A 16,268-nucleotide genomic window follows, 5' to 3' on the forward strand; every position below is an offset into this window, starting at 1 on the left:
TTTCCAATTCAGATTTTTTAAAAGGTGGCCTCACAATGAGTCAGCAAGTATTCAGATGTTCTAGAGATCACATATTTTCTTACTAGCTACTTGCTCTTGTTTAGAAGGCAGACAATTTAAATGTCAAAAACGTGTGTTAAGAGTGCTGATTATGGAGCAAAGCTGCTGGCTTTAAATCCGAATTCCACCACTTTAACAGCCCTGCGACTTAAAATGTTGCTTAATCTGAGTTAGTTTCCTCATCTCTAAAATAGAGGGGATTAAAAACAAACAAACAAACAAACAAAACAAAACAAAAAAAAAAAAAAAAAAACCAGTATCTACCTAACTGGGCTACTGCATTAAATGAAACAGTCCATATAAAGAACACAAAAAATACGTGACACATAGTAAGTGCTCAAAAATATTATGCAGTTCCTTACAAATCCATCAATTATTTAAGGGAACTACAAAAACTCCTTCATATCCTAATGATCTTCCTAGAAGATGAAATTTAAACTGAGAAAGCATTGTAAAATGTAAAAACTCGACAATATTGGCCAACAGATTAAATATATAAACCACAAATATCTGTTGTAGTTAAAGAATTCATTCAACAAGCATTCAATTGAAAGTCTATATGTTACTCACCAAAAGAACCACAGATAAAGATTAGTATCCTTGAAAAGTTGTTCCTTCGAAGAGAAAAATAAATCTAATACAATGAGGTATATGCACTTCTAAAATGTGGACATATTCCAGGGCCACCTGGGTGGCTCAGTCAAGTTGAGTGTCCAACTCTTGATTTCGGCTCAGGTCATGGTCCCAGGGTCGTGGGACTGAGCCCTGCATCGGGCTCCTTGCTGAGCATGGAGCCTGCTTAAGATTCTCTCTTTCTCTCTTTCTGCCCCTCTCCCCTGTACACACTAAAATAAAAACACTTTTTAAATTAAAAAAAATAAAATTTGGAAATATTCCAATGAATGGGAAGCTCTTATAAATCACATGCATGACCAATTTCCCCAAAAAGTATATTAAATAAAAATATAGCAAAATGAACATGATCACTATACTTAATATTTTTGACTTTCTGAAGTCCCTTTAGGATACTAGTGTCACAGAGTTATTATCAAAGAATCATCAATGAATGTAGATATGCAAACATACATGTTAAAACCATGTCCTTAATATGAGAATACATTCAAAAACAGACTTTACACTGTTTAAAAGAAGTCATAGAGTAATTATGCACATGGCCCATCAATCCTACTTCTAGGAATCTACCTTGAAGATACCCCTTCAATGCACAAAGATACACATACACTGAACTTGCTCATTGCATTGTTGTTTGTAATTGCAAAATACCAGGAATAATGCCCAAAGAAAGTGCTGAATAAACCATGTTACAACTACCTAAGAGAATACAAAATCTGTTTAAAAAGAAAAAAAAAAAAGAGGAAGATCTCTATAAACTGACATACAGTGATTACCAGAGCATACTATTAACTGAGAGGAAAAAAGTGCAATGGAATGAGAAAATAGAGAGACTGGTATGTGCAGTGGGTAGGTGGCGAAGTGATAGCAAGATGGGAATGGAAGCAGGGTAGCAGGCAAGAAGAAGGTGTGACACTTCTCCATGTTTACCTTTTTATGTAGTTGTGACTGTCAGAACCACATTAAAGTTCACATACCCCTCACATACCACCAAGTTAAACCATTAACACCAACAAGGATGTGGAGAATCCAAACTGGAACACAAACAGTAACAAATGAACCTAATATCTGGAACATTTGTAATATTCATATTACAAATGAGTAACAATCAGTGAGGGGAGTGAGAAAGAAAATAAACTAACAACTTTGGAGAAGTTTCTTGACTAATAGCTAAAGAAAAAAAATAACATAAAAAATAGTGCAATGTAGTTAATGAATGTTTCTCCTGGGAATAAGAATTAGCACTCTGAAACTACTTTTATGTGCATAAATTTTTTTTAAGTTTATTTACCTTGAGAAAGAGAGAGAGAATATGAGAATGTGCACGTCCACACATGCCTGGTGGGGCGGGGTGGGGAGAAGGGCAGAGAGAAAGGGAGAGAGAGGATGGATGGGGAGCGCCTGGGTAGCTAAGTCGGTTAAGCATCCGAGTCAATTTCGGCTCAGGTTCACAGGTTCTCATGGTTCACAGGATAGAGCCCCACATTGGGCTCTGCACTTGACAGCGTGGAGCCTGCTTGGGATTCTCTGCCTCTCTCTGCTCCTCCCCACCCCCCAAGGACATACACATGCTCTCTCTCTCAAAATAAACAAACTTTAAAAATTTCCTTAAAAAAATAAATAAAAAATAGGCAAATACCTTGTAGATAGTAAAAGGCAGGTTTCTCACTGTTGGGAGAAAAAAGTCACAAATAAGGAAAAACTGGAACAAATCCTGTGGCATTAGAATCGAAGTGTCAGTATAAACTTGTATGTTTTTTAACATACAGAAACAGACAAATATGTAAACACATGCAGTGGTTAGTATACATAATTTCCTAGCTCTACTGAGGAAGGAAATGACACCACAATGGCAATACCCACACCCACATGAGAAATGGTGGTTTTTAAACAACTTTCTCCAATAAAAGGAATAAGGGCTCCCTGGAGAAGTGACTGATGATCTTAAGGCTGGAGCAGGAAAAATATAAGATAAGCCTGTAACATTTTGTGGAGTTAAAAATATTCAAACAAAAATATGGTGATTTCTTGAAAGAATTCAGGGTCAGGTGTGAACTCAAAGAAGTTCCTAATGGTCAAATGTAGAACACTGTGAACAAACAAAACAATGATAACTGGATCTTAACCCATAGACTAAAATAAATATCCAAGTTCATACTGATATAATTAATAAACAGCAGGGGTGGGGGTGGGGAGAGAACGGCACATCTTTTCATTACAAAAGAATTCTAAGGAATAAATGTAAAAAAAATAAAGTACCCAGACATCTTGATGTTAATAAAGCTAATTAATTCTCAACAGAAGCATTAAAATAACTTCAGAGGAGCCCCTCCACTACATTAAATTGGGGGTGGGGAGGGAAGGAAGGAAGGAAGGAAGGAAGGAAGGAAGGAAGGAAGGAAAGAAGGAAGGGCAAAACAAAATCACCATTAGGCAAATCCCACAGTAATAACTGTTGCAGACAAGATCTACCAATGAATGCAAAAATTATTGGGCTTAAGATTAAAGAGAAAAAAAAAAACAATCTGCATAATCTCAAAGTATCTCCTAAAAGGTATTTATTAACTACAAAGGAAAAGACAGTAACTTTATAGTGGAGAAACCCAGCAGACACCACCTTAACCAAGTGATCAAGGTTAACATAATGAATTCTGGACCCCTTGAAATGACACAATGAAATGCACCTCTTGATATGATGCATTTCTGTGATATTCTTCCCAAAAATGCAAAACCTCATTCTAATTATGTGAGTACATCAAACTCAAACTGAGGATCATCCAACAAAATACCTGACCAGTACTCTTCCAATACTTCAAAGTCATAAAAAACAACAAACAAACAACAAACTGTCAGACTAAGGAGCAGTAATAAACAAACGCCAAGATGGGATCCTAGATAGGGTCCTGGAACAGAAAAAGAACACCTAGTGAAAAAGTTGGTGAAATTCAAATAAGATCTGTAAATCAGTCAATGGCACTGCACCAACCTCAAGTTTGTGGTTTTCATAACTGTATTGTGGTTATAGATTATAATTTAGCAGAAACTGAGTAAGAGGTATACAGAAACTGTACTATTTTGCAATTCTTCCAGAAGTCTAAAATTAGTTCAAAATTTAAAAAAAATTTCTGGTATTGTTTTACAATGGTCTAAAAGAGAACACTTATGACCAGCTTCATTTTAACCCACTGAAGCGTGAATTTAACATGATAAATAAAGCTACGCTAAGTTACAGCTGAAACTCTGTTGTAAGACTGAGGCTATGAAATGGGGCTACACCACTTCACCTGGTCTTCAGCAAGACATAAGAAATTGTTATCAAACACTTTTTCTTTGCTTCTACTACCATCTTGTTCTATGAGGGAACATCTTATTTGCAAGAAGTAACATAATACATAAACAACGACAGGCTCAAATTATGAAAAATTATTTAATGACAGTACTCTTGAAATTACATGTCTGTAAAGAATATCACAATAGTCCCACAACAAACTTTGTTACTGGGGGAAAGATCTAGCACAGCTCACTTGAATAACATTTCATTTGGGAGTCAGGAGCTCCTTTGAGTGTGTGTGATGGTATTCTTGGTTTTTTGTGGGGGAGGGGCTGAGAGAAAGTTTTAACTAAAAATATATGCACAGTTGACTAAAATTTACTAAAGAACAAGTCTTCTACATTTCTAGGCTATCTTTCAAAATCAGTCCTCTGTTCTGAATTATCCATTAACTTGTGGAGATTCAGGCTCACCCCCTTATTATTAAAATACATATTCATAAAACTTTTACAGTTGTGCTGTTCTAGTTACAAATAGCTTCTACTTTTCTAGGACATAATTTCACTTTGTTTAAGCAAGAATTCATTAAAGAAGCTATAAATAACCTTAAATATTTAGCCATGAATAGAGGGTGGACTGGCATTGATGGCTTATTTTAGCACTAATGCAGAATGCTTTTTAAAAGCTACATTTCAGCATGCATCAAGCTAATGGTTAACACTTGCAGTATAACTTTCAATGTTAGAATAAATTTCTCTTTATTTTAAAGATTTTTGCTAACAGTCAATATGTTATTTCAATTATTTACTAGTAAGAAAGTAGCCCTGGAGAATGACAATGGTGGAAAAATTAAAATTAAAATTTATTTTAAAAAAATGTTTTTTTTAGCATCTACACAACCTCTCCTTCTCTCCCAAAATATAATGCCAGTTAAAAGTGAACAACTTAAGGGAGAAGAATTGCCTATGGAATTGTAAGAATTCAAGGATTCATTGTGTGGTGCATGTAGCATACATATGAATCAAAGACATTTATTTCTATAATTCAACTCTGAATCATAAAGCTCACATTTTAGAGACCAAGTTTCATAAAATTTTTACTTGAAAAAAAAAATGTTTTACAAAATACCATTCTTCCAATCAAAGAAACTTTCCCAAAGGGTACATGTAGTTTTCTGCCTCAGAGATGATAGAATGACAGTCAAAGGGGAGAGAGAGGTTTTTTAAATAGCCACCTAGCTGCAAAACCTACAAGAAGTAGATTTTTTTAAAGTGCCTTTAAAATGCTAAAGTAAGGAATATAATTGTTGAATCTATTTGAAATTTTAAAAGTTTCCTTAAAATGGTCCATATGGTATGCACAACTTCACAGCTGGCACAAAACTGCCTGTATTTAGTTCAAAACACAAAAACAATACATATGAACAGTATTCTTTGAAAAATAATTCCAAATACTGCCACCGCATCCTAAGAAAACTTAGACAACAGTATTGACAGTATTCAGAGAATTAACAAAACAAGCTGAATATTAAAGTATTCAAACATTTACTTTCTTTTTAATACCACTGATAACAGTAAGAGAACTTGCTGCCAAATGCATTCAGGATGCCTTATTTCAACTACATGTAACATATTTTGCTATACAGATTCTAAAGAAATGCAAAACAAGGTTCTAGGATGTAAACTCCTTGGCAGGCCCTAGTTTTTCTGCTGCAATCTGGCAGCTTTGAACTTTGAAACCCTCTTGGTAGTCTCTTCTGATATTTCTGACAAGACTTCTTTTCGTTCTGGAATGGTGGGTAACACAGGATGAACCATGGTTGGGTGTGGTGTTAAGGAGGGCGATAGAAATTCTTTTTCTATTACAGTTCCAGAAAAAGCCTAGAAGACAAAAGTCAGATTATGGTAATAAAATCAAATAAGATGCCCACAAAATCTTGATCCTGTATTTGCCAATTAGACATTTCCTTTCATTAGAAGTAAATTCTTGGGGCGCCTGGGTGGCTCAGTCGGTTAAGCATCCGACTTCAGCTCAGGTCATGATCTCATGGCTCATGGCTTCGAGCCCCACATCGGGCTCTGGGCTGCCAGCTCAGAGCCTGGAGTCTGCTTTGGATTCTGTGTCTCCCTCGCTCTCTGCCCCTTCCCCACTCACGCTGTCTCTATCAAAAAATGAATAAATGTTAAAAAAAAATGAATTCTTAAGATTCTTGGATAAATACACATCAAAATATAAACTGTTTAGAGAAATCAACTACCATTAAAATGTATCTTAATGACATCACCAAATATAAATAGATTTTTATAATATACATGTAAGAAAGCAAAATGTAAAATGAATGTTTTATCTGGGATTAAACAAAAATGGGTATGTAAAAGGTCCCCAATTTTCATACATTCACGTCCAGACCATGACGTGAGAACTAATGTATTAAACTAAAAAATGCTATTAGGGTGTCAAACGTGAGCTGACGAATGAGCTATCCTATGGAGGCCATGCTGCCAGCTAGCCAATAGCTTACTTTTCAGCAGTAGTGACATCTCTTAGGTGGTGTCCATGTATGCAATTACCTGGAATATTTTATTGCATCTTGCCTCAATTTTACTCAAGAGATCAGTGTAAACTGAAAAATTAAGTGCTGATACTAGTGGAGACAGCATCAGTCTCAAAATTTGCTACACTTAATTCAATGATGGAAATCAGATGTTCCACACACACACACACACACACACACACACACACACACACATAAAATGGTTCTTTCGTTTCAGCTGGATATTTGCTGGATGTAAAGTAGTCAACTGTTTGTTCAACTGGAACAAAAGTAACGTGTACAAAATGCTGGAAATACAACCAAAGATACATACATCTTCATATATCTTTTTACATAAAGATCTGTAAAAACCAAGGATTTGATAACAATTTTATTTTTAAGGTCTCTGGTATTTGGATCCCCCCCACCCTTCATCTTCTAAAAACTCATTACATACAAAGTAAAATTTGACACCTAAACTTTCATGTGTATTTTGCTTGCTTTTGTCTACCAAGAGTACAAACTGAGTTAAGACAGTGTATCACCTGAAAAGTTTAAAAAGCCATCCCCTCCACCTTGCCCCACCAAAGAAATGAAAAAACAAGAATGCCCCTACCCTCCCACAGTATTTCAAGAACTTGGGTGAAATCCAAGCGCTTAAAAGAAACTTAAAGTCTACTTTCTCAAAACTCCTATTGATAAAACGGGATGATAAAATAGGATGATGCTCACTGAGCCTTCTTACTATATTAAAAATGCTTTTGAAAAAAGAGACACTTCAGCGTTTAAAGATACTGAAAAGCAGATCTTTTAAAGTACTTGTCATATACATGAACTATTTGTTTTCAGGTAAAAAAAATTTGTAGCATTTAGAATGCTAACAAAAACTGTTCAATATGAAGTACAAAGCTAGTTAGAGTGAAATAAAACTAAGTCCCAGACTTGAGGTCTAGCTATACCATGATACACTAAGTCCTTATAAAGTAAAAGTTGGGCACCTGGGTGGCTCGGTCAGTTGAGTGTCTGACTCTTGATTTCAGCTCAGGTCATGACCTCATGGTGCTGAGATCGAGCCTGCACAGGGCTCTGTGCTGAGTGTGGAGCACCCTTGGGATTCTCTGTCTCCCTCTCTCTCTCTCTCTGCCCCTCCCCTGCTCGGGAGCACTCTCTCTCTCTCTCATAATAAGTAAACTTAAATAAATAAAAAGTAGCAAAGGTCTACATCCATTACCTGTTTTTCTAACAGTATGGAAGACTGTTAAATGAGATACTTTCTACGTCAACTGAGATGATTATATCAGGTGACATAATGGGGAGGAGAACATTCTAATTCTAATCATACATGCTGTCCCTAAATGCTAATGATCTCCATCCCCAGTGACAATTTAGTACTATTATTACCATTAAGTTACCATTCAGTATAAGCAATAGAAGTTTTACATATGCTTATTTATATATAAACATATATATTTTGTATGTATTGAATGTATGCACAAATGGGTATATCAGTTTGATACAGGTATGAGTTCCCCAGTTTTTCTAAATACTTTATAAATTGAAAATTTGAGATACACCCAGAACAAAAAAAATTGAAGAAATCATCCCTGGGAATAATGGAAACCCTAACATATGACTATTTCATAGATAGGAATTTTTGTTTTGGGATCCCTCAGTACCATTCCCCCCACACACAAGTGTGTGCAATGTGGTGGATAAGAATGTATATGTGTGCACTGACTTTTTCTGAGGAAAGGATCTACAACTTTCTTTAAATTGTAAAATGGCTCCATAACCCCCAAAAATAAATATGTCACTGGCACAAGCCAAAACACAGGACTTCAGATAATTACCTGCCATACAGTTTTTTTCTTTAACTAAAGCACATAAAAGAGAAAAGTATAATCTGCTACCTATAAACTATTATAAAATGACTATAGTTTGGTCTAGTAGTAATTCGTTTAAAATAAGCTGCTAAATGATCTTCTTGTCAAAAAGGTAACGTATATGCAAACGAAGATACTTTAAAATTCTTATTTCACAAAAATAGAACTTTAAGACTAGTAATACTTTTCCCCCAAAAAATTTTTCTTGAACTAAGATTATAATATCTGCACTTGTGTGTTTGCTAGTGGCTATTAATTTTTTATAAATTATTAATTATCAAAAAAGAATAAGCCTAGAATTAATTAGGGTCCATGACTTTTGAGATTAAATATATGTATCAGCTAAAGAAGCTATAAGATAAACAATGTCATTACTCAGCTGATTAACTTCAATAAATAACTACACAAAAAAAATAATAATTTAAAGATTGTAAGATTAAAGATTTATAGACCATACCAGGGAGATATAGCAGCTGCAATTTTTTAAAAAGGAGAGGAGACCCTCTTTTAAAGAAATAACTTTTTGACTCCAAAAGTGAACTGTGAAATCAGGAAAATGAATGATATGCCCTTCTGAAATGGAGCTAACACCACTTTTTTTTTTTAATGTTTATTTTTGAAAGACAGAGAGAGTTGGGGGTAGGGGGAAGTGCTGGGACAGATGATCCAAAGCGGGCTCTGCGCTGACAGCAGCAAGCCCGATGCATGGCTTGAACTCACAAACCACAAGATCACAACCTGAGCTGAAGTCAGACGCTTAACTGACTGAGCCACCCAGGCGCCCTGCTATCACCACCTTTTTAAACTCACAAAAAGTGATGAAAGATACTATACGAAATAAAGAGTTAACAATACACACACACCTCAGGTGTTCCTGATAAAGGCAAAAGTTTCTTGTGATGGTTTTCTTCCTGTTCCTCTTCCAAAATACTCTCACTGGTGTCACTACAAGTGGCCTCTTCGCAGCTAATACTCCTCAGAACTCCCCGTCTGTCATCAAAGTCAGCAGCACTGCTTTCACTGGTGTCACTGCAAACACTGTTCTCTCTGCTGCGAGACTTCAGGATGGACTTACGAGGAACATATTCTCCATTCACAACATCAACAAAGACTCTATGATGTCCAAAAACATATACACGCACTTTAGGTAACTCATAAACCGAGGATGAATTTGTAAGATTTTAAAAAATATTTTCTAGAAATTAGAGTGTTTTTTTCAAACTTACATCTAAAATTTTCATAATCAACAATTTTGTAGCTTCAAATGATGTATTTTACATTCTTTAAAATATGATTTTTTGGGGCCTAATACAGCACTTTATTTATAAGCATGTTCTGGGTAACAACAGTCTAATTTGTCAAAATTCTACATGTAATCTAGACCTACTTAGAAAACAATTTAGCAATTTTAACTATTTTACAAATATGGGTCATGAAAACAGGTATTTCCAAATGATAACTTTCTCAACAAACAAGACAACAAAAAACTGGAACAGCAATACTTAACTTACTTCGTGGAAAGGCAAACCACATGCAAGCATCATCATAGCTGTGGCAGGAAAGCACTGCTCCAGCCCACTGGAAACCCAAACTTACATTTCTAAAGTTAACATACTATGATTTTTTCACTAGAAAGATTGAGAATGTTTTAATAGCACTGGCAAAGAGGGGGGAAAGGGGAAACTCATGCAATGTTCCAACTGTTCTGAACTGGGCAGCTGTGGTGGCTCAGCAGCTCCTGGGAGAGCCTTTAAAATACTAAGCCAACCCGATCAGAGCCCCTCACCTGTCCGTGATGGACAGGCTTCTGTGTTACAGGCAACCTGCTCCTGTAAATGTTCAGTTACAAAAAGAGGTAAGGGGACGGCAGCTTGTCCTGTTGCCCGTGAATACCACTCACCTATAAATGTCAGCGGGAGTCCTGATGGTAGGCAGTTCCTGGGCAGAATGACCACTGCCAGAGCTGTTCTTTCGTTTACGTTTGGCTTCTTCTTTCTTCTCACTGAATTTTAAAGTGGTATTTTTTCCAGTATTTATTCGGACCTAAAAATTTCACAGAAAATTACAAACCTTCTGAGAAATTAAATCAAAGCCAAAACTAAAACAAATAAACTTTATAATTAAAGAAGAGAGACAGTTTTTGACATGAAATGATGTACACTATTATAGGATTAAGAAGTCCTTACCTTAACACACTTCTACAGCATTAAATTATATCTTCTTTAATGACCAATTCTAGTCTTTAGGGATTTTATTATTGTATAGAAAGCAAATTACATTTAAATTAAATGACAGATTTATTATAAGTTTTCATATCACCCCATTACTTTGATATAAATTTTTGGCTTAAATCATGCATTTCAAAACAAAGAACATAATTAACCAAAAGAAATATTTGGTAAGAAAATATAAAATTTAAGTCATAAAAGCAATATTAGATAATGCTTAATTATTTGGAATTTTTTAAATACCTCTAGTTTTTAGAAATTGGACTAAAAAATAAAAACCAGCCCTGTAGGATTATTATGTCATTCTTCTACTCAACACTAACACTGCACTTTCCATATTAATAATGACTGCTCTTCCTCACAAAATTCCTACAAATATTATTTATTCTTCCTATTTTATCAACATGCAAATAAGGACAAATTTAAAGCATGAAATAAGAATCCTAAAACAAATTTCTTTTTCTGGCTATTACGTCAGTTTTTTCTAAAGAACTCACAAGATGCTCCCTTTAGTCTGAAGTATTAACATATAAAAAACCATAAATTATTTCACTTCATACTACAGCAGGATAACTTAAGGGACCTTAGAAATATCAGATATGTTTTAAACATGTTTCATTAAATAATAATCACAGACACTTAAGATTGATACCACAGACCCTTAACTGTGATACAGGCAATCCCTGCACGGATATCTTGTGGTACAAAGACCAGTGCACTGAGACAAAGGACTTTCTGTTGTATTACTAGCCAGGTCTATGGACTTCTAGGCCTTAAGTATAAAGATGAATTCCCAGTTGCTACTCAGAGCAGCACTGGGAGCAAGGGAATGGATTTAAGGTAGTCTATCCTTCCAATCAGAACTAACTGTTTTGATCTATTTTAAATACTGGGATTCTACAGTAAGTACAAGGGGAACAAAAAGTCTTTTGATACTAAAGAAAAGCTTAAAAACCCTGTATTAGAAGGTCTCTACAGGGGCGCCTGGGTGGCCCAGTCGGTTAAGCATCCAACTTTGGCTCAGGTCATGATCTCACAGTTCGTGGGTTCAAGCCTCACGTTGGGCTCTGTGCTGATAGCTCAGAGCCTGGAACCTGCTTCAGACTCTGTGTCTCCCTCTCTCTCAAAAATAAACACTACTTTAAAAAAAAAAGATCTCACAATAACCCCCAGTTCTTAAATGCCAAAATTCTAGAGTCACGATTACCCACAGATGTTTAGATTTACTTTATCTGAAAAGAAGCTACTTTTTACTTCCTCCTGAACTTTTCCACTTTGCTCATGATGCTCCTATTCATGTCATGCCCACACAGAAAGTAACAACCTGGCATAATTAAAAATGTAGCTAATATAGTCACTTTCAACATCCTAAATACACCAAAACACCCACAATATAATTAACTCTAGAATTCTCAGAAAACTCTCTGAATGAAGGACAGGTGGAGCTACAGTAGTTGCTACTCAAATCTGATTCCTTTCCAGACCCCAAACAATTCAAATTCCACTGTGTCTTCAAAGAACAAAGGACCAATGGGAACTATCTAGACATTGACTTTTTCTCCCCGTTTTTTTTAGATAAATTGGTCAGAACAAGAGGCAAAAGATGATTTTATTATTTGGCACAATCAACAATATTAATTACTCTAACACTGTTCTTTTAAAGAATATTATAGAATATATTTATATTATGTCAATATTTAAATTATACACAAAAAGCATACAAACCCTCTTAGGTTCGACAGTGTGAGAAAAATATATTGTTGGTACAGAATGATCTCCAACCCCTAAAACATCATTTTCATTATCACCATCATCATCATCTTCTTCTTCTTCTTCTTCTTCTTCTTCTTCTTCATCTTCATTACTGTGATAAGAATTTGAACCAATCATTGAACAGTTCAACTGACTATTCACTTGGCCATTGAACAGTTCTGAATGTGTAACATCCTTATAACAACTGCTGGAATGAACAGAGTCTGTTACTTGGTGCATCACATGCACATTTATGTTCTGATCTTCCTTTTCTTCTTCAGAAGATGTATCTTCTCCATTTGCAATCATAGTATCAGGCTTACTAATAAGAAAGAGAGAAAACTAAGATCAAACATACACATCAAAATACTACATATTCTAATTTTCAGTTCATTTCAATGGGCAAAAATTAAGATTTTGAATAAGATATTTTTAACTAGAATTCTAGCTGATAAGAACGCTTTGAAATAACAACAACAACAAAAAACTCTATGCTAATTCTGTATGTTGTAGTTACTCAAACATAAGTAGAATATAGATGATTTTTTTACCTTTGCAAGAGGACACTGGCCACACACAACGTAAATATGATATAAATAATACAATCAAGAAATTTGCAAGAAATTCACAGAGATATGTATTTAAAGACCATAAATTATAGCCCCAGAACATTAACACTGGGGCTAATTTATTTTCTGTTTATTAACACTGGGGCTATTTATTATTATTTTCTACTTCTATATCTGGAATACTTTAAAGCATGTATTATTTTAACTTTTTATATTGAAGGATTTATATGTATGCACATGAATATAATTATATTTATACACACACATGTACATTTTTCATGCTTCATTTCTACAAAGGATTTGAAGACCTTACAAAAATAACAAAATCAAAAATGTAATAGAACTGAAATAACGTCATGCAAAAACAGAAAATCATGCCCAAGAAAATCACAAGATTCAAGATGGATCTTAAAAAATGGAATATTATCAGTTAACCAAAAAGACCTAAGAATTTGTCGGTAAAATGTAAAAAAATATACATATATCCTTCATGCTTCAGGTCCTATTTTTCACAGAAACTAATTACTGCATACAGTGCATCATTTAAGCAAAATAATATAGGAACTTCTGTAATAATAGATTTCGTTGAGTATTTTGACAATTCCAAGTGAGTGCTAATGTATATTTCAAACAGCAGTTTGGAAAAGTTGTTCATATATATAACTACCTGACCAAATTACAAACTGCCTGCTCAATAAAAAGAAAAGTTTGTAAAGGAAAGCAAGGATAAACATTTTACAGTAACAAACAAATCCACAGCAAATTTTTCTTTTTAACAAGTCATTTAGATATACAGCATTATCCTGGCTACAGTATAAAAATAGTTCATTTAAATTGTAAATATTTAAAACACCCGTAATTATTATGTCGACTATATGATATACCTTAGTACTTCATTATACAAAACATAGCTGAATCTTGTTATTAAAAACATAGGAATACGGATTTTAAGTATTTCTGTACCCACACATATGCATGGGCATGTGCATGAATGCACAAGTCCTAACAGAAAATATTCTAGAAAATTAATACATATTTTCGAGTGGGAGGATTATTGATATTTTAATATACTTTTATGTATTTTCTTCAATGAGCATGTATTGTTTTATTAATGAGGAAAAAGACTAACAAGGAAATGTGTTTAGAAACAAAATCTCTTGGAAAGATAATTTGTCATTCGGTACCTATCAAGTTCACCCAGCAATTCTTCTTGTCTCTCTAGTTCTTCAAGTCGAGCCCACAGTTCCTTATCAGCAAGCAAATCCTTGGATTTGACATCATTTGCAAAATCTGCTTCAAAAATATCTGAAGTTTTTGGTTTGGAGTGAGGTTTATGGGCAATTCGGTGTTTTGCTATTTTTTTTTTAAAAAAAAGGAAAGACATGGCTGTTAATAGCCACCTTTAAAAAAGCACAAACCTAGACTTAGTGAGACTTTCTTCTGAGAAGAGGGGATATGGAGATGGGGGGGGAGGGGCGGGGGGGGGGGAATGCATGGTTTTTAAGCAAGCAAGACAACTCCAAGGATCCATTTCTCTCATAATCTTGCTACTCAAAGTGTGGTCCAAGGACCAGCAACACTGATATTCCTGCAGAAAATTTCAGAAGTATATACTCTCAGGGCTACCCCAGATCTGCTAAATCACAATCTGTGTTTTAACAAGAGCCCAAGAGGATTCATATGCACATTAAAGACTGTGAAGAACTGCCTGAAAGCTTCAAAAATGCATTAGCAAAAATGGTCACAATGTACCCTAGTTATAACACAAAATTCAACACAAATAATACACATCTTCCATCCTTACTCAAGAGAATTCAGTTACTAAAGTAACACATCAAAGCCTTGTCACAGGATACTTTCAACTCTAGGCACAGCCAGGTATAAATACCCTAGGAGGAATCTATGGAAGCTAATCCCTGGAAAGTTGGACTATAATTTTGTATATGAACATTTCTCCTTTTTAAATTACTTTATCTTATTTGTAATCCTCATGTGAGGGCAGGAGATAAAGAAAATCTGAACTCAAATCCATTTGCTTTTCATCTGAAAAAAATAGACTTTTTTATAAAGCAAATTATAGCTTTGAAGAAGGCAATGGGAAGAAGTCTAAAATGCTGTTATGAGATATGGTTAACGATGACCTCCATCATACATTCAAATGTACAACACTGCTTCCTAAATTTAAAAATATCATAATTATGTTTCATAGCCTATTATTGTCCATAACTATTATTGATAAAACAGCATTAACAACTTTCATATTTCAGACATGTAAAATACAAAAATCTTTCATTGGTCACCACAAACAAAAATTATAACTTGTCTTTCTGTTCTTTAACTGTAATGTATGTCTCCTTTATTTCACCTTCTGAAGCCACTTGCTATTAATTTTAATGCCATATTAGTAGAGATAGTATGGCTAGAATATGGCTCCCAAAATTGTCTCTATTTCAACCAACAAGTTATCTTCAGAGTTAATTACTAAAATATGAACTTTAAAAAATCAAAATAACTGTTAAGAGTAATGGTTTTCTACAGTAGCAAATTATAAACCATTTCTGTAATACTTTTAAAATTTTCACTGCTGTAACACTTTACAACTGACAGGGGAACCACTGCCTTTCCAGAAGGAAAAACCAAACATGTAACCCATCCCCGGCAAGAGAAAGCTATGAGGTGAGCCTGGGACAACCCGAGTACGGGATGCCACTGCAGACGATATAAAACGAATGGCTGAAATATACTTAGATTATATTCAGTCTTTCTTCCAAAAACAACATCTGAAGCTACAGTTTTAAAAGAAGAAAAACTAGCAAAAGATACATTATGACTCCACCAAGGTCAATGATCAAATTTGAGGCAGATCCATGTACAGAATACACGTCTTCTGAATTGTAGACATCTGGATCATTAAGAACTTTGAAGAAAGCCTGTCATCTCACTACGTAAGTAAATCGGTCAGGAATCAAATTTTTCACTGAGGTATTTATCTACTAATGTTTATATTTTAAAGTATATTAAATATATAACTATTTTATATCAAAGTTATAAAAACTATAAAAATTAATGAATAAATGAAACAAATGTTCCTTATCTCAGGAATTTAAAAGTATCATATAATCCTAATATCTCACAAAAGACTCCTTGAATATCCATACATATGGCAAATATTTAAATAACTAAACATAAAACAATCTTACTGCTTACCTTTAAATTCAAAGTCACTTTTAATTTCTTCTCTTATATCAACAATATCACCTGCAGCCTAATTTTTTAAACAAAACAAAGCACATTAATTATTTGAATCTTCAATGTTAAAATTATTATAAGTACAATCAT

At 34.4% G+C, this 16,268-nt stretch overlaps 1 protein-coding gene across 1 annotated transcript in view; it reads right to left on the reverse strand.

Annotated features, from left to right (window-relative positions):
• Positions 1 to 5,033: 5,033 nt before the first annotated feature.
• URI1 (URI1 prefoldin like chaperone) overlaps positions 5,034 to 16,268 on the reverse strand; it is a 79,946-nt gene continuing 68,711 nt past the window's right edge. Inside the window, exons 6-11 of the mRNA XM_047078330.1 lie at positions 16,137 to 16,194; positions 14,114 to 14,282; positions 12,334 to 12,682; positions 10,281 to 10,423; positions 9,244 to 9,493; positions 5,034 to 5,844 (exon numbers count right to left, since the gene is read on the reverse strand). Of these exons, the coding sequence (XP_046934286.1) occupies positions 5,662 to 5,844; positions 9,244 to 9,493; positions 10,281 to 10,423; positions 12,334 to 12,682; positions 14,114 to 14,282; positions 16,137 to 16,194 (1,152 nt within the window). The 3' untranslated portion in view covers positions 5,034 to 5,661. The remainder of the gene's footprint in view (positions 5,845 to 9,243; positions 9,494 to 10,280; positions 10,424 to 12,333; positions 12,683 to 14,113; positions 14,283 to 16,136; positions 16,195 to 16,268) is intronic.

Source organism: Lynx rufus, unplaced genomic scaffold (genome assembly GCF_022079265.1).
Source record: "Lynx rufus isolate CCGP_SWC_20201006 ecotype Redwood Valley unplaced genomic scaffold, mLynRuf1.p SCAF_16, whole genome shotgun sequence".
NCBI classification, from domain to species: domain Eukaryota; kingdom Metazoa; phylum Chordata; class Mammalia; order Carnivora; family Felidae; genus Lynx; species Lynx rufus.